The following is a 19,317-nucleotide window of genomic DNA, read 5'->3' on the forward strand; positions in this document are numbered from 1 at the left end:
CCAGAACCCACCGTCCAAACTGGATTTGATACTAGCTCACAGGCTACCGAGCATCAGGGCACCTCTACGGGACCTATTGGTCATTCTAGGTCCCCAGTGTCTATGGCGGAGTTCACGGCCAATACAGACTTACATCATGGCAGTGATGAACAACATGTGGGAGGTACAGATGCAGGCCAAGGTACCCAAGCACTGGATGCTAGACTTGAGTCACAAATTACTCAAGTCGATATAGTGATGCCAGGGCAGCCACGTCGAACACAAAGAGTACACAAACCCAGAGGATGTGGCACTCATGGAAAACTTGGACATCATTGATATTCAAAACTGATATTGTGTGCTTGTGCTATTCAATATTATTCTAAGTGTAGGGGAGGAAAATGTGTGGGACTTGTAGTAGTTTTATGATACCTATGTGGACAAGTTGTTGGAAATATTGTTTAGATTAAATGTTGTGGTCTATTTTGGATTTGCTGGCAGGGAGTTTAGTCCACTTTTAAGGGGAGATTATGTCAAAAATTTTTCGAAAATAAAAGTAAATGTACATATATATGTATATTAATTATAATAAATTACAATAAACAAATAAATTGCAAATATGATTATTATGTTGGATCTTTATTTTTGCATTATAGCAAAGTATATCTTGTACTTTATAAGATAAATAATCACGTAATAATCATTTGATAAAGGGTTAATGCAAAAAACCCCTACAAACTATAACCCCTACAAACTATATTTTCATATATATTTATAATATATTTGTATAAATATGTAATTATACATTTATTTAAATATTATATGTTTACATATATATAATATATATTATACATTTATGTATACGTATTTATGTAATTATACATTTGTATACATTTATATTAACATTTATGTATATTTATAATATACATTAATATTATGTGTAGACACCAAATTTTTGAATAATTTTTTTTATTATTGCATTATCTATTTTATTGGTCAATTTCATGTTTTTGGGGCATTTTCTAGCATTTTATAGCATTTTAGATTATTAATTATTATTATTGTTATTTTATTCTCGTTTCTCTTATGTTATTTGTTGCTCATTTAGTTGGCCTTAAATAAAAAATGAATGAAAAAAAAGAAAGAAGAAGAAGAAAGAAAATTATTCACAAAATAGGATTTATTACTGTTAATTACCATTTGTTATTTAAAAAAAAAAGGAAAAAGAAGGAAACCCGCACGCGGGTTTTTGGTTGATTAAGAGATTCTGAAGAAAAAAAAATTGTATATAAAAAATGAATGAAAAAAAAGAAAGAAGAAGAAGAAAGAAAATTATTCACAAAATAGGATTTATTACTGTTAAATTACCATTTGTTATTTTAAAAAAAAAAGGAAAAAGAAGGAAACCCGCACGCGGGTTTTAGGTTGATTAAGAGATTCTGAAGAAAAAAAACAAATTGTATATAAAAAATGAATGAAAAAAAAAGAAAGAAGAAGAAGAAAGAAAATTATTCACAAAATAGGATTTATTACTGTTAAATTACCATTTGTTATTTTTAAAAAAAAAAAAAGGAAAAAGAAGGAAACCCGCACGCGGGTTTTAGGTTCATTAAGAGATTCTGAAGAAAAAAAAATAGTATATAAAAAATGAATGGAAAAAAAGAAAGAAGAAGAAGAAAGAAAATTATTCACAAAATAGGATTTATTACTGTTAAATTACCATTTGTTATTTTTAAAAAAAAAAAGGAAAAAGAAAGAAACCCGCACGCGGGTTTTAGGTTGATTAAGAGATTCTGAAGAAAAAAAAAATTGTATATAAAAAATGAATGAAAAAAAGAAAGAAGAAGAAGAAAGAAAATTATTCACAAAATAGGATTTATTACTGTTAAATTACCATTTGTTATTTTTTAAAAAAAAAAAGAAGGAAAAAGAAGGAAACCCGCTCGCGGGTTTTAGGTTGATTAAGAGATTCTGAAGAAAAAAAAAATTGTATATAAAAAATGAATGAAAAAAAAAGAAAGAAGAGGAACCTAAGGGAGTTTCTTATTGCCAGACAAACACCGGCGCCGGTGTTACTCTTCTTAAGATGCGCCGGTGTTTCCCTGGAACCTAAGGGAGTTTCTTATTGCCAGACAAACACCGGCGCCGGTGTTACTCTTCTTAAGATGCGCTGGTGTTTCCCTGGAACCTAAAGGAGTTTCTTATTCCCAGACAAACACCGGCGCCGGTTTTACTCTTCTTAAGATGCGCCGGTGTTTCTCTGACATACAGGTACTGAACCGTGGCTTTGGAACATTTACTTTTGACCGAATTTTCAATTTTGACCGCAATTGTCTAAACCTAATTTTCACTTCTTCACTCTTCAGTCTTCGGCCTTCACAACACAGACAGATTCGCCGCTTCAATCTTCCCCACTTCAGCTCAATTCATCTACTTTGATTCTCATTTCTCAGCTGCTACCCATCAATTTAGCTCAGCTGGGTTTTGGTTATCCCTTTTTCCCCTTTTATTCCTTTCATCTTCGACGCTTCACGTTTGGTTGCTGGGTTTGTAGCCTTCGCCGCTTCATAGCCTTCCGTCCCCTCGGCCCTCTTCCGTCCCCTTCGCCGCTTCATAGCCTTCCGTCCCCTCGGCCCTCTTCCGTCCCCTTCGCCGCTTCATTTGTCAGCTACTACCCATCTCAGCTTATACCAGGTTTGTTTATCCTTTTTCCTTTTTTTTTCATTTCATTTTTTATTACTCGGTTTTGGTTGCCCTTCCGTCCCCTCGGCCCTCTGTATAATGTTTATGTACTGCTGTAATTTTTATCAATTTATGATCCTTATTAACTTTTCATTGCATATGATCCTTATTACAGGCTGATTAGCCTAAACCAAATTTTTTTTTGCTTTGTCCTAAAATAGATAAGCTAATTAGCCTAAATCAAATTAGATAAGCTGTCAGCCTATTTGTCCTGTAATTTTCATTTTTTTTGACTCGGTAGATAATTTGGGTGGCCTGTTGTTGAGTTGCGCCGTTGCTGAATCTGGAACTTAATTGGGAGGTAGACTCCCTGTTAATGTTTTTGGCTGACTGTGAAAAATGTCAATTAATTGGTGGTCAAGTATTAGATGTTGGTACTAAACTGTTAAATTCCCTGTACTTCACTTTTAAATTCCACCAACGGCCTCAGTAAAAGTCTTTTTCTTTTGGTATTATCTGAAAAATGGATTAAAAAAAAGGGAAAAAAAGGTCGTCGGACTTTAAGTTGGACAGCCTATCATATGGTCCCTTGTGTCACTTAATTTAGTAATTCATAACCACGTCATTGTGGAGTTGTATTATAATTTGATATTGAAGCATGTAGAAAGTTTAACTCTAATTCAAGTACTTCCATTTGGTGAAATGGGATAAATTTTTGGCACGTTTGATTACTTGGTGAAGTGAAGTGAGAATTTGACAGAAGCTTCCAAAACATGTTTCTCAGTTGTTGAACAAATCTTATTGTTTGTCTTGTCAGGTTAATATAACAGGTTAACATAGATATAATAACCATGACTCTTTCAATAATAATCTCATACTACCATTTATCATAGTTGCCAGTCTTTCAATAGATGTGCTATTATAGGTAAACACTTAATCCTATAATTAGAAAACTTTATTAACCAAAGTGCAGTGACACAAAGATTCTATAATGAAACAGAATTTTATTTTCTGTACAGCAAGGTTTTTTTCTTTCTTTGGCCAAAGCTTTTTCTGCTTATGTCTACAGTGACCAAATGTTTATACATATCTGGTTTCTGTCTTTTTGGTTTAAATTCTTCAAATCATCTTTTCTACAATCCACCATTAGTGTATTTGACAGAAGCTCAAATGCTAGTCCACATATGAAATAATATAAGTCCCTTGCTAGAGCAGGGCTACTAAATCATTCCGTGACCTCCTGTTTCTGAAAGCCCTTTTACTTCCATTAGATCGAAAACCTTTTGAGGAGATTAATTAGGTGTTGTTTGATTTAATCAGTTTTGGTCAACGAAGCAACGTTGCAAACTTGAGTCAGTTGACAATGCCACCTAGGAATGCAAAAAGAGGCACACGAAAGAGGAGTCGGGACCAAAACAGCACTGCTAGCACCAGTGCAGGCCCCAACTTCGATGTTAGTAGGTTCACTTCAGTTGAAAATCAAGATTGGCATCTCGTTCGTGCTAATAATACAGTTCTAGTTGAAGTGGACCTTGATCCTGTCTTTGATCGGAAATTTCACTTTCGAGAACAGTTTGCAACAATGGGGTGGGACTGTATGTTGAATCTACCTCGACGGTATTACCCAAATTTGGTGCGGCAATTCTATGCTAACATCTCGAATAAAGGGTTTGTCAATTCTGTAGAACTACAGAGTTATGTGAAAGGGGTACATATAACTCTAACGAGATAGACTCTGTCCGAGATTTTAAGAGGTGATGACGAGGGTCCCGTGTTTGAACATGGAAAGTACATAGTCCGAGGGGATCCAACATGGCAATTCGAGGTCACTCTCCCTAAGTATACCAATAGCTTTAGTTCTTTTAAAACTATAATGGATCCTGTCACGGGGGACTCAAGAATGGAATCAGCACCTATTCCCACTAAGAGTCTTACGCTCCGGCACAGTTTATTGGTATATTTGTTGAACCACAACATTCTGCCGGCTTCAAGCAGCAAGAATGAAGTCCGGGTAATGGATGTGTATTTCCTAGACAAATTAGAGGCTGGTTTAGGCAATGTATCAGGGATTCTGATATCCACAATCATACTCGGTGCCATGTCAAGAACTGCAGGGTTTAAGGGGGCTAAGAAAGCACTACCCTATGCTAGGACACTAACGCGTATCTTTGAGCACTTCGGTGTAAATTTGATTGGCGAATCGTACAACACTGCATCAGCAATAGTGAACCAAGCCACAATGGACCGAATTGCCTATCACGATGAAACGGAATTGGGTGAGGAAGAACAACAAGAAGAGGGCGAAAACAGGCAGGCCACAACTGATGCAGGGTCTTCTCAGGCTACAAATGGGCGAACAATTCAAGACATGATTGGAGCTGTGATCACTGAGATGCGTGCAATGCGTGAAGTGGTTGATCGGTTGGATGGGAGAGTACATGCAGTCGAGGGGCGATTGTCTGCGATCGAAGACAGATTGGAGGCATTGAGTGGTGGTCAAAACACAAGCCGAGTGGAGCGAAATGAACACGGAAATTAGTCACAGGCTATAATCTTTGTTTTTAGATTAATCTTTTGTAGCTAATGTGCTACGCATATGTTACAAGTCTAACACAGTTGACATGTCAATATATTGTTATTTCAATGTAGGACTTATTGTTCAGATTAAGTGTTGTCTATTTTGGATTTGCTGGCAAGGAGTTTAGGCCACTTTTAAGGGGAGACTCTGTCAAATTTTTTCCAAAAATAAAAAGTAAATGTATATATGTATGTATATTAATCACAATAAATTACAATAAACAAATAAGCAAATCTAAGTTATAAATAATCTAAGCAAATCTAAGTTATAAATAATCACGTAATAATCATTTCATAAAGGGTTAATGCAAATAACCCCTACAAACTATATTTTTATATATTTATAATATATTTGTATAAATATTATATATTTGTATAAATTAAATATAATATAAATATGTAATTATACATTTATTTAAATATTATATATTTAACATATATATAATATATATTATACATTTATGTATACGTATTTATGTAATTATACATTTGTATGCATTTATATTAACATTTATGTATATTTATAATATACATTAATATTATGTATTATGTATAATATAATACATTTATACATTTATATTAATATACATAATATTAATTATACATTTATATTAATTATATTAATACATTTATACATAAATTTAATATATGTATTTATAATATATTAATTTATACATTTATATAATATTCATTTTTAATTTATACAATTAATACATTTATATTATATTTATATTATGTATTATATACAATATAATATATTTTTGTATTTTTATATAAGTATATAAATATATTTATTTATAAATATTTATAAATTTATTACAAACACATAAATGTATATAAATATTTAAACAATAAAAATTTTAAATTACAAATAATATGAATTATACATTTATAAATAATATTAATATATATTTATAAATGTATTATAAATGTCATTTAAGAAATTTAACTTTTCCACTACATAATAGCAAATTAGAGAAATTGATTAATCAATTATTAGTAGTATCAATAACAAAAAAATAAAATACTATTCTTGTTCATTCTTATTATTTATTTCACTGTAAATAATAATTGCTAACTTTTCTTTTTATGTGGTATATAATAAGTTACTTTTAATATAAGTAGTTGACTAACTACGAATTCTCAATTAGTTTATAGATACTTTAATTATTGAATTACTAGATTAATACACTTTGCAAAAATTGTTGACGTACTAGATTAATACACTTTACAATATCAGCTACATATATTTTTTAACAACAAAGAGTTATTTTTTAACAACAAAGAGTTTATGGTAAATTATTAAGAATGAATTTAACAAATACACAAATTTAAAAAGTAATTTAAAAAATATTTGAATTTTTTATGCAATTTTTCTAGGAATTCGTATTTATCGGATGCAAGATAAAGTCCAACTAAAAAGCTTGCTAGATTGGTTAAGATTTATTCCCCCAAATTATTATCAACTATTGATGTCAATATTATGGGATCATTTTTTTTCCAGTTGTGATGAATTTAGAGCCTTAAGTAGTAAAATTTGTAGAAATTTGCAATGAAATCATAAAGCAAGAGAAAATGGCATTACAACTGAAGCAAAAAGAAAAATTTTTAGGCAAAATCTAGAATCCTGTTGTTGGAAAGCAAACAACATAGGTACATAGTGAATCCCCTTCGACCTAGCCAAGGCTAGTTGCTTGATTTAATCAAAGATTTTCTTGTTTTAATCAAAGAATTTATTACATTTGGATGTACTACATGAATGCAAACCCTAGACCTAGGGGTATTGGGGGAAATTTCTCTTCAAAGGTTGAGTGGTGCCAATCACATTAATTGTGAAGCCCAATGACGATCCTTTGAAGAAGTCACGAATAATGCGAGTGGGATGCAAATGAATGGAATGCATGTATGCAATGTGAGGACATGAGTTTTGAAAAAGTAATAAAAAAACAATAAATATGTAAAGGAAAATGTGCACGTGAGTGGGCAAGGTACGGTATGTGAAATGATAATATGAAGTGCATGTGTGCAAGTGATGATAAAAGTGTTCGTGTGCAAGTGAAGAAACATAAAGGTGCACGTGTGCAAAATGGAACAAAAGTGTTCGTGTGCAAGTGAAGGGATAAAAGGTGTATGTGTGCAAATGGAATGAAAAGTGAAAGTGTAATGATAGAGTGGATTTAGAATGCATGAGCCTAGGGAACGCATGCATATTGGGTACGGGGAGACCTAAATCGTGACTCAATTTACCCTTTTATAGAGGGAATACAAGCGTGCTAAGGCTTAGAAAAAGCCACACTCGTCTATATCCCATATTTAAGGGGACTCTCAAGCAAATGAACCCTATAACTAGCATGAAATGCAAAAATCCTAAAATGGAGGGAAAAGGGGGTCGAGGGGCATGCAAAATGATAAAACTAAAAGAATGCATGACATGTAATGAACATGCAAACATGTACTAACGAGGGGAAATCCCTAAGGGTCTAGCGTTGGACTAGCCCATTCTATGAATTCCGACTAGCGTTGGACTAGTGGAAACGTACATTCGTCCATCACATTCATTCATGACCATGGAAAGCGAGTAGACATGCCAAACACTTATAAACACATAGCACATAACACTTAGCATGCTCAACTAGATGCAAGAACCTAATTAAAGCAAGTAACACATAACACATAGGCAATTAAAGCCCTAACTATTACATTTGCTAGCTAGGCACACGTCTTCGATAGGTCTTCATTGAATGCTCCTCCAAGCCCTATCTATTACAAGCCAAGAGGTGTACACATACCCCATAAAGAAGAACTTAAATAAAAGCAAAAGTAAATGAAATGAAAGAACTAAAGAAAGGCAATGAAAGCAAGTAGTCATGTAATTTCCACGTAACACGTTGGATCACATAGAAGAGATACAAAAAGGGATAAAAGAAAATATACCGCCCCCTTTGAATGGTGACCAAATGAAAGAAAAATGGCTTCAAAACAATAAAAAGGTCAAGGTACCACTTTAATTGAGAAAAATTAAAAGAAAATGGAAACAACCGTCAAATTGAATCACTCGAAGCATTCCAAGGAAAGTAAACTACTCGTACTTAACCAATTAAGACAAACAAAAACCCAATTGGAAAAAAATTAAAGAGGTCTAAAGGGCCAATTTATTACTATTATAAACACTAAGGAACTAAAAAAACATAAAATAAAATTAAGAATCTAAGGTGAAACTTACCAAATCAAACTAGAAAATTCACAAAAAGGTAAACGAGGAGCAATTTACTAGTAGCTAAACAACCAAATGCCAAAGAATCCAAAAAAAATCAAATTAACTACAAGTCTAGGAAAAAGAAATTATTAGACCCTTCAAATTCATTCTACAATCCCTTAAGTATCTACCCAAAACAAATCAAGATGTATTAAAGAGGAAATGGCATGTTAGGAGGACAAAATTAATTAAGTTTCCAATTAATTGGGCCATGGAAGCATTAGATGGAAGCCAAGGGGTTGGAGTGCGATTTTTGAAAGTCATTTTCATGCAAAAGCCATGCAATCACGTAGAAGAAACTTTCTCTGCAACAAATTTCATTTCCAGCCGTGGCTTCTTTCCATTCTACCATGCAAACACAATCCAACAAACAAAAAAACTTGTAAGGAGATCAAACATTCTTCCCCCTCTTCGGAACGCAAAAATCCAGAAAACAAGAATATTCAAATGCTAAAACAAAATCCAGCAACTTTGACTTGTTCTTCCTATTTCATGCTGCAAAAACTGAAAACTAGCAAGGTAGACAACTAAACCAGTTTTGGTGAATTGCTGCATTACCGAGTTGCTCAAATGCACTCCTAGCACAATTAAAAATTCAGCCAATCGATCCAAGCTTCAACATTAAATCAAAGACAAGCGTAACTCAACAGGCCAACAACTCCAAATACAAATTCTGGCAGCCTCTCATGCGAAGAAAAATGAAAAAAAAAACTTTCTTATAATCTGCTGCAAATTTGTAGCTTACTCTTTGTACAGACCATCCATGAGCTCAAATCAAAACATAATGAGGCAAATATCGCATGTTACCCACTAGTATACCCCAAGACATAAACCATTTAACATGCTCAAACAAGCAAAATATAGTTCGGTGACTGCTAAAAAAAACAAAGTGCAGCAGCAATTTCCAGCCGCAATCTTTCGCATTTTTATCATGCAAACAAATTCATCAACCCAGAAATTATTGACCCAATTTAAAACATGAAATTTTGGGTGCAAGATTAAGATGGCAAATCTGGTTTTGATCATCAACAAAGGAAGGAAATTCATTATCCATCAATAATAAAAGAAGCAAATCTGGCTTTGTGCACCTTCAGCCGCAGCTTTTCTTGCATTTCAACATACAAATGTGTTCACCATATATCAGAGTTTTAACTACCAATCACCAACTAAACTTGTAACTTCATTGTAGCATTGAAACAAGAAAATGGAGCTAATCATCAAAGGTAGAAAGAAAACTAAACAGCACAAGAATGAAACAGAAAAAAACGCAGCAAGCTTTCTGCAATTCGGCACTTTACAAAATCCAGCTTTCAAACACAATCAAATCCAAACACAAGGCTTTAAACTAGGCAGCAAACCATCATCCAAACAAATAGAAAAAAAAAACTGAGCAAAATCCAGTGCAAATACAAATAAAATACGTTCAGCAAGTTGAAAAATCTGGAACATATAAAACTGATTTGGCAAGTTGAAATGCATTTTCCAGCAAGTACTTGGGCATGAATCCGAATTTACCTCGGTTAAATCATTGTGTTAAGTACCCAAAACTAACATGCAAGGCTACTTAATGAAATTACTATCATTTCTAGTTCAGATCAAGTTCGGACAGCAACTATAAACATCCACAAATCCAGAAATTCTGTTCGCCATCCTTGGATGAACTTGCATGTAGCCGTTCACTATTTCATTTTTTTTTTTTTTTTTGCTTAGCCGGACCAATAAACTTCCTGCAAAGCTTAATCATCTAATTTTAATTAGTCAAACACCTAACCAAGTGAAAATCAACCACTTTCCAGCAAATTTCATGCTAAAATACCCATGCAATTTCCAAAACAACTTCAACGGCTAAACTGGAAAAATTGTTTCAGCAATCCATCAACTTCCATTAAAATTTCCAGCCATGCAACCGAAATTCAGGCCACGTAGTTCACATGCAACATCAAATAAGAAACTATCTATCAGGTTGAGTCCAAAATTAAGCTCAGATCATCACAGCTAGCAAATTAAAAACCGAAACTTCCAGCTCAAGCTCTCGGCAGCTTCACTTCCTTCTCAAACAGATTTTTCTATGATTTAACCTATCATCTAACCACACAATCCCACATGCATGCTTATAGTCAGCTTCATCAACCCATAAACAACTCATCTAAGTTCAGAAATTACCTTAGCTTGAAGCCTAAAACACACGACTAGCAGCTGCAAATCCTCCACTCTCGGCTGTCCAGAATTGCAGTCCGCAACTCTCCCTCTCCCTGGCTCAAACTTGCGGCTGGATTGGAGGAAGTTTGACTCTCGGTTCTCTCTCTCCCTCTCTCGGTTGGTCTTGAAGTGAGGCTGGAAGATAAGCTAAGTCCTCACCTCTCTCTCTCTCGTCGTTATTTCCAAAGAAGCTGATCACTTCACAGCTCCCGGCATAGGAACAATTGAAAAAATAAAATGTTATGGTGAGTGATAATGATTGTAGTGAACTGGCAATGATATAGCGTAGTGGGATGTATATATTGAGGTATTGGGAGTGGAGTGGAGTGGAGTGGAGTCGGCAATAACAATGGAAGGTGCTAGGTTGAGAAGTGGAAAATGGAGCCGGCAGAAATAGAATTGTGATTTTTTGATTTTTTTTTTTTTTTTTTGATTTTTTTTTGATTTATTGAATAGAAACTAAATCTAAATAAACTAGAATCCACAAAGCACAATTTTCCATTTTTCATCAATTTCCTCTTTTCTTTTCTTTTCTTTTTTCACAAATTTTACGTTAAAACTTAAAACTAAAACTAAAACTAAAACGTGAACAAAATTAATATGACAAATAATTAGCAAATAAAAGACAAATAAAAAGGTAACAACTAAAATGCAGACAATCTAAAACAAAATCATGAATTAGATGCAACATACAAATTATTTAAAAATTTGGTGTCTACAGTTTGCCCCTCTTTGTTTGAGTTTTGAAAAAACTTGAGACAAAGAAGTAGACACCAAATACTTACCTGTGTTATTCGGCTGCAGAATGATTTGAACGGACAGGACTTTTAAAAAACGGGACTGACCCGAACGAAAGGAATTTAAAACGGGACTGACCCGAACAGGAATTTAAAACGGGACTGACCCGAACAGGAATTTAAAACGGGACTGGACCCGAACAGGGATTTAAAACGGGACTGGCCCGAACAGGAATTTAAAACGGGACTGGCCCGAACAGGGATTTAAAACGGGACTGGCCCGAACAGGAATTTGGCCCGAACAGGGATTTAAAACGGGACTGGCCCGAACAGGGATTTAAAACGGGACTGGCCCGAACAGGAATTTAAAACGGGACTGACCCGAACAAGGATTTAAAAGGGGACTTCACTGGGGAAGTTTAAACAATGAATTGAGTTTTTTTTTTTTTTTTTTTTTTTTTTACCTGAGAATATTTCAACTTTTGTACCAAGAGGGAAATTTGGATTTCTGTGACTGAAACGATAGCTGATGCTGTTTCTTATGATCGAGTCTTGCAAATAACATCGATCCTTGTTTACTGGGAAGCTTTTGTCTGACATCGGTTTAGGTGCCAAAAAGAGAGTGGCTGCTTTTGTTTGTAAATGCAACATTCCTGCAAAAAAAGAAGAAATAATGGGCTTGCCACCATTATTTGATCCGGTTTGCCTTGAGAGTCGTGTAAACATGAGTCTTGTGATGCTTTTATTTCGGCTCGGCGGCGTCTGCCTTAAACCTTTCAATTTCTGAGACTGATAAAATGCAGATTTACCACGTCACCCAATCCAGGTGGTAGCTTTGTTGTATGTTACTCCCTGTAACTGATGATTGAATCCCCTATTTTTGCACAAACCTCAGGGTTTATCATTCATTTGAATTTAATGGTGAAAGAATGATGCATGAAAATTAGTATATGCAAGATGATTTCCTATGTTAGGCAAAGATGAGCATGCAAAAGAATGTAGACAATCATAAGCATTCACACACAAATAATTTGAGAATAACCAAGAGGTTTATAAAGATACATTTTGCAAAAGAATATTTGTAAAGAACAAATACAAATTTAACCAACGAATATCATATTCAAAACTTTGGATATTTTCTCTTCGGAATCCGATATTGGCAGAAGTATCACAAATATGAGGAAAACCCCAAATGAACCAGGTCACCGGCTGTTCCTTCTTGAGCTTGTCTGTTGAGAAAACCTACCTTGGCGCCCTTTCGGGTTTTCACCAAGGTTGCCCCCACCCTTTTTGTTGTTTTTTTTTTTTCTTTCTTTTTTCTTTCGAGGCGCCCTTTCGGGTTTTCACCTAGAGAACCATGAAATATCTCGACCATTATCGACTCAGAAATATGAATTGAAGATTTCTGGCATCAGTAGAATGCATTTCCCTTGTGAGATTAGGCGAAAGCATTATAGACATCACCTGCCAGTTGATTAACAAATTTCCTAATAGAAATGCAGCAAGTGATGAAAACCAGGACTTTGGGCTTTTGTAATGAAGTCCGGTGGGGTGTTTTTCAAGAAAGGTTAAGGCTTGAAAGCAGATTTGATACGAGGGGTGAAATAACTTGAGATTGCACCCTTTTGAAAACAACTCCGAAACTGAGGAAAATTTGCCCCAGTTTGATCAGATTTTCTCTCTTTGCATTTTTCATTGTATTTTCCTCACTTTTTGCATTTTTCTTTGAAAACTAAATTTGCCCCAGTATAGGGTTTTCTTCTTTTTTTTTTTTTTTTTTTTTTTTCGAAACAAATTTACCCCAGTGTGGGGTTTGCAATTCTCAAGGGTTATCAAACGAAATTTGTCAATTCTGATGGCTCAAAGGGGACAAGTAGAGATAAAATGTTTTTAGTGTAAAAGAAGATGGCCTGACTTGCATTTCGCCATTTGCATGAATTTCTAAAGAAAATTTGCATGATCAAATGAAAAACTTTTTGCACATATCTGAGTTGATGGGTTGAGGGAAAACCCGTCCATCCATTTCCGCCAAAATAAGAGCTCCGCCAGGTAATACCTTTTGGATAATGAACGGCCCTTGCCAATTTGGAGCGAACTTGCCTTTAGCTTCATCTTGCATTGACAAAATTCGCTTCAGTACCTTATCACCTTCTTCAAATGCCCGCCGATGGACTTTTTTGTTGTAAGCTCGGGCCACACGTTTTTGATAGCATTGCCCATGACAGATAGCATTGAATCGCTTCTCATCTATCAAAGTCAATTGCTCATGGCGCTGCTTGATCCAATCGGCCTCCTCCAATTTAGCTTCCATAAGGATTCGTAGCGACGGAATTTCAACCTCAGCTGGTAATACAGCTTCCATCCCATACATAAGTGAATATGGCGTTGCCCCAGTCGATGTCCGAATAGAAGTCCGGTACGCCATCAATGCATAAGGCAACTTTTCATGCCAATCGCGATGCTTTTCTGTCATTTTGCGGATAATTTTCTTCAGATTCTTATTTGCGGCTTCTACAGCTCCATTCATCTGAGGCCTATAAATGGCAGAATTGCGGTGTTTGATTTTGAACTGCTCACATAGTCCATCTACCATGTCATTGTTCAGATTCTTGGCATTGTCCGTGATAAGCGTTTCGGGTACTCCAAAGCGACAGATGATGTGATCTCTCAGGAAATTGGCCACTACCTTCTTCGTGACATGTTTGAATGACTCTGCTTCAACCCATTTGGTAAAGTACTCGATCGCCACCAATATAAATCGATGTCCATTTGAAGCGGGAGGATCGATTGTACCAATCACGTCCATACCCCACATTGAACAGGGCCATGGGGCGGTCATGCTATGCAGTTCAGTGGGTGGAGCGCGTATAATGTCACCGTGCATTTGGCATTTTATACATCCCCGGACAAAATCTATACAATCATGCTCCATAGTAAGCCAGAAGTATCCGGTTCTCATGATTTTCTTCGCTAGCAAATGGCCATTCATGTGAGGTCCACAAACGCCACTATGCACTTCTTTCATCATATATTGAGCTTCATCCTCATCAATGCACCTTAAAAGGTTCAAATCTGAGGTTCTTTTGTATAACACTTCTCCATTTAAGAAAAATTTTGAAGCCATTCTACGCAGAAAATTCTTGTCCTTTGTCTTAGCATGCAGAGGGTAAGATCCTGTTTTGAGAAACTCCTTAAGATCATTATACCACGGAACATTGTCGGAGGACTTGTCTACAACCCAACAGTGGGCAGGTTTGTCTTGAAGTTGAATCGGAATTGGCTCGATCCTCAATTCATCAGGATATTGGATCATAGAAGCTAAAGTGGCCAAAGCATCGGCAAATGCGTTTCGGGCACGTGGAAGATGTCTGAACTCCAAATTTCGAAATTGCTTGGCCAGAGTAAGCAGACTGCAATGGTAGGGCAGAATTTTTGAATCTTTGGTTATCCACTGTTTCAAGGTTTGATGTACAAGCAAATCTGAATCGCTGAAAGCTATCAACTCTTTGATTTCCATTTCCAAAGCCATTTTGAGACCAAAAATGCAAGCTTCATATTCAGCCATGTTGTTTGTGCAGGCAAATTGCAATTTGGCAGCGGCAGGGTAATGTTTCCCTTCGGGTGAAACCAGAACAGCTCCAATTCCAACTCCGAGGGAATTCGAAGCTCCATCGAAGAAAAGCCTCCATTCAGGGCTTTGTTCACTCATATCATCTGTAGCGCCTACGAATAAAACTTTCTCATCAGGGAAATAAGTATGAAGTGGCTGATAATCATCATCCCTTGGATTTTCCGCCAGATGATCAGCTATAGCTTGCCCCTTGACCGCCTTTTGTGAAGTGAAAACAATGTCGAACTCTGATAGAATTATCTGCCATTTGGCCAGGCGTCCGGTTAACATCGGCTTCTCCAAAAGAAACTTCAGAGGATCAGATCGGGAAATAAGATAAGTGGTATGGCTCAACAAGTAGTGTCTCAACTTTTGAGCCGCCCAGGCCAATGCACAACAGCTTTTCTCAATGAATGAATAATTAGCTTCGTACTGTGTGAACTTCTTACTTAGATAGTAAATGGCTTGTTCTTTCCTCCCAGAGTCATCGTGCTGACCTAGAACACACCCTACTGCTCCATCGAGTACAGATAAATACATAATCAAAGGTCGGCCCAGTTTGGGTGGCACTAAAACTGGTGGATGCAACAAATAATCTTTAATCTTGTCGAAAGCCTGTTGGCACTCCTCATTCCAATACAACGGCACATTCTTTCTCAATAATTTGAACAACGGCTCGCATGTGGCAGTTAGTTGGCCGATGAACCTCCCAATGAAATTGATCTTCCCTAAGAAGCTTTTCACGTCCTTCTGAGTTTTCGGCACTGGCATATCTCGAATTGCTTTGATTTTCGCCGGATCTATTTCTATGCCCTTCTTGCTAACAATGAATCCCAACAGCTTACCCGCAGGTGCTCCAAAGGCGCATTTCGCAGGATTTAACTTCAAATTGTACTTCCGCAATCTTTCGAATAACTTCTTCAAATCAACCAAATGGTCCTCTGCCCTCTTAGACTTGATTATGATGTCATCCACGTAGACCTCCATCTCCCGGTGGATCATATCATGAAATAAGGTTGTCATGGTCCTCTGATACGTTGCTCCTGCATTCTTTAAACCGAAAGGCATGACTCGGTAGCAAAAGGTACCCCAAGGGGTAATGAAAGCAGTTTTCTCCCTATCCTCTTCTGCCATCAAAATTTGGTGGTAGCCAGCAAAACAATCGCAAAAGGATTCAATCTCATGTCCGGCAGTATTGTCTAAGAGAATGTGAATGTTTGGTAGAGGGAAATCATCTTTAGGACTGGCTTTATTAAGGTCTCTATAATCAACGCAAACTCGCACCTCTCCATTCTTTTTTGGAACAGGGACTGGATTTGAAAGCCAAATTGGGTAATGGGAAACAATGATAATGTTGGTTTTGAGTTGTTTTTCAATTTGCTCTTTTATTTTGAGGCTCATATCGGGTTTGAACTTTCTGGGTTTTTGCTTTACGGGTGGAAAAGAAGGGTCTGTGGGTAACCTATGCACTACCACGTCAGTTGAAATGCCAGTCATATCATCATAGGACCATGCAAAGACATCTTGGAACATAGTCAAAAATTCAAGCATCTCCTTTTTCTGCCTCTCATTCAAATGAATACTAATTTGCACCTCCTTAACTTCATCCTCAGTGCCAATGTTAACCTTTTCTGTTTCTTCCAGGTTCGGTTTTGGTTTTTCCTCATATTGTTCAAGGTCCTTTGCAAAAGAATCGAATACCTCCTCATTATCACTCTCGCTTTGGAGTTCGGATTCACAGACCTCCAAGTCATGAGTGATATAGAGATTGCCGTTATTGAATTCCAGAATTGTGATATCCAAAGGGTCAAATAATTTTATTTTTGGCCATCTGAAAGAATTAATGAATGTGGGATAATAAGCAAATAAGCATACAACAAACAAATGGTCAAGCAATACAACGAAGATATAAACAAATGAATAAACAAAACAACATGACAAGAACAACTTGTACATTTTCATAAAACCTTTGATTGAAAGCAAATGGAAATGAAAACTTAACAATATTTACATGCGAAAATGTTAGTCAAAAAGTAAAATTGTTTTCATTGGCTATTTACAGATGCAACTTTTCATGAATTCACATGAATGATAAACCCCTTTCAGTTTACCGAAACTCCTTCCGAACGGGCAGGAACTCGGCTGTCCAATTGGGAATTGATCCTTCGGGGATGTCAGGAAATTCAGCTTCGCCTGGAACACTATCTTCAAATGTTGCCCCAACGAACAATTGGGCCAAACTAGCTTCAATTTCGTCAACTGGGTTGATTTCTGACATGATCACCTCGGCTGGTCGTGGGAAAGTATAATGCAGGGGTGGAATGTCAAGAGCCCTTTGCCTTCCTTCTTTCTCCGCTTTCTTGCGCTCCTTCATTTCTCTGATATCCTTAGCAGTCGGTCGGAAACCCAAACCAAACGAATCATTTTTCTCCACAATCTCCACTGGCTTTAAAATTCCTTGCAGATCTCGTCCCAGCCCTTTGTCAAATTCATAGCCTCCACGGATCATCTCCTTAGCCATCATGACACTGGCCCTTGATAGAGCTTGCTCCTCCTTTGTTATCCAACTGACGGAGACAATATCAGATGTGCTATGAGGGGTCACTGTGGAGCTTCGGCTACCCTCTTCTTTGGACTCGGAATCGATGATTACAAGGCAATCCTCTTCGGCAAATATAGTTATCAGCTTGTCATTTACTACAAATTTCAACAACTGATGTAATGAAGAAGGCACCGCCCCAGACTTGTGAATCCATGGCCTGCCAAGCAAAACGTTGTAAACACTAGGAAAGTGCATGACTTGGCAGGTTATTTGAAACTGGGCGGGTCCCATTTCAACTACTAAATCCACTTCTCCTATTGGCTCTCTTTGTGCTCCATCAAAACCTCGAACTATGGTCCCTGAAGGCCTCAGCTTGATGTCTTGCAATCCCAGCTTTTCCAAGGTGCTCCAAGGACAGATATTAAGCGCGGATCCATTATCAATCAAAACCTTCGGCAGCCTTTTCCCATTGCACCTAACAACTATGTACAGGGCCTTGTTATGTCCAATGCCTTCCGCCGGCAATTCATCGTCAGAAAAAGTAATTTGCTTGGTGAATAACACACTCCCAACCACGTGCGAAAAATTATCAACAGAAATGTCCCTAGGGATTTGAGCTTTAGTCAATACCTCGATCAACGCATCCCTATGCACATCTGAAGAAAAAAGTAAATCCAACATGGATATCTGGGCAGGTGACTTGCTTAGCTTCTCAATCACATTGTATTCACTTCTCTGGAGCCTTTTAAGAAAATCCAAGGCTTCCTTCTCAGTGATTGTTGGTTTGGCGGGTGGCTCGGAATTATTTGCTTGAATCGGAATGGTAGCTTCAAATGGACTTACGATTTTCCCTGATCTGGTGACCACTGACACTTCTTCCTTCGCGATTGACTTTTCCCCAATCTGTACAGTAGGTTCATTGTAATTCCATGGCACTTGTTGCAGACTCAGAACAGGCTCCTGCTTCGGGAATTCGATGATTACTGGCTCCAAAGCCTCACTCTCCGCTGGCGTGAGATCCAAAACAAAGGGCTTTTCGTCCTCTTCAAATGGCAATTCTATGACAAAGGGTTGGTCTGTGACCCCAAACACTTCAGCTTCCCTTGTCAATTCTTTGACCGGTTCCACATACTCCGTATCATCCAGAATAACCCCAATGATATTGGCATGTTCCGGTAAAGGGTTCCTATTTACGTTCGGCCCTTGCGCCTCCCTTTTCCGGATTACAATCTCCCCGGCTTCAACCATATCTTGGATTTTATGCTTAAGCGCCTTGCAATCAAAGGTGGCATGTCCGGGGGCCCCAGAATGATAAGCACAGACAGCTTGTGGATTATACCACGCGGGCATGCCATATGGGTAGGTAGGAGGGGGTACTGTACTAATTTTCCCGGCGGCCTTCAACTGGTCATACAATTGGTCCAGAGGCCTGCCTAAATTGGTGAATGTACGGCTAGGTGGTCGGTTGTAAGGTTCAGGAGGTTGAGGATGGTTGTAAACAGGTCTATTTGGTGGAGGAAATCTTAGGTTATATGGAGGGCGAGGTCGGTTTTGAGGTGGATTTGGTTGGGAAATTTGAAAAGGGGCTGAAAGTGGGTTAGGATAACTTGGGCGAGGTCGAGGGTGGTGGATGTTGGTGGTATATACAGGATGCGGGTTTGAGTAGTAAGGGTAATGTGGTTGGTAGGTTGGATTGTGTTGGTATCGGGGTCGGGGTGAAGGGTTTTGGTTCCAA

At 37.0% G+C, this 19,317-nt stretch overlaps 1 protein-coding gene across 1 annotated transcript; it reads right to left on the reverse strand.

Moving 5' to 3' along the window:
• Positions 1–6,846: 6,846 nt before the first annotated feature.
• Positions 6,847–18,932, reverse strand: LOC113721874 (uncharacterized). The gene is made up of 2 exons (XM_072077744.1): positions 17,380–18,932; positions 6,847–6,865 (listed from the first exon to the last, which is right to left on the reverse strand). Exons 1-2 carry the CDS (start codon positions 18,930–18,932, stop codon positions 6,847–6,849), a joined length of 1,572 nt encoding a protein of 523 aa, XP_071933845.1.
• Between the last annotated feature and the right edge of the window lie 385 nt (positions 18,933–19,317).

The sequence above is a fragment of the Coffea arabica genome, chromosome 2e (genome assembly GCF_036785885.1).
Source record: "Coffea arabica cultivar ET-39 chromosome 2e, Coffea Arabica ET-39 HiFi, whole genome shotgun sequence".
NCBI lineage: Eukaryota > Viridiplantae > Streptophyta > Magnoliopsida > Gentianales > Rubiaceae > Coffea > Coffea arabica.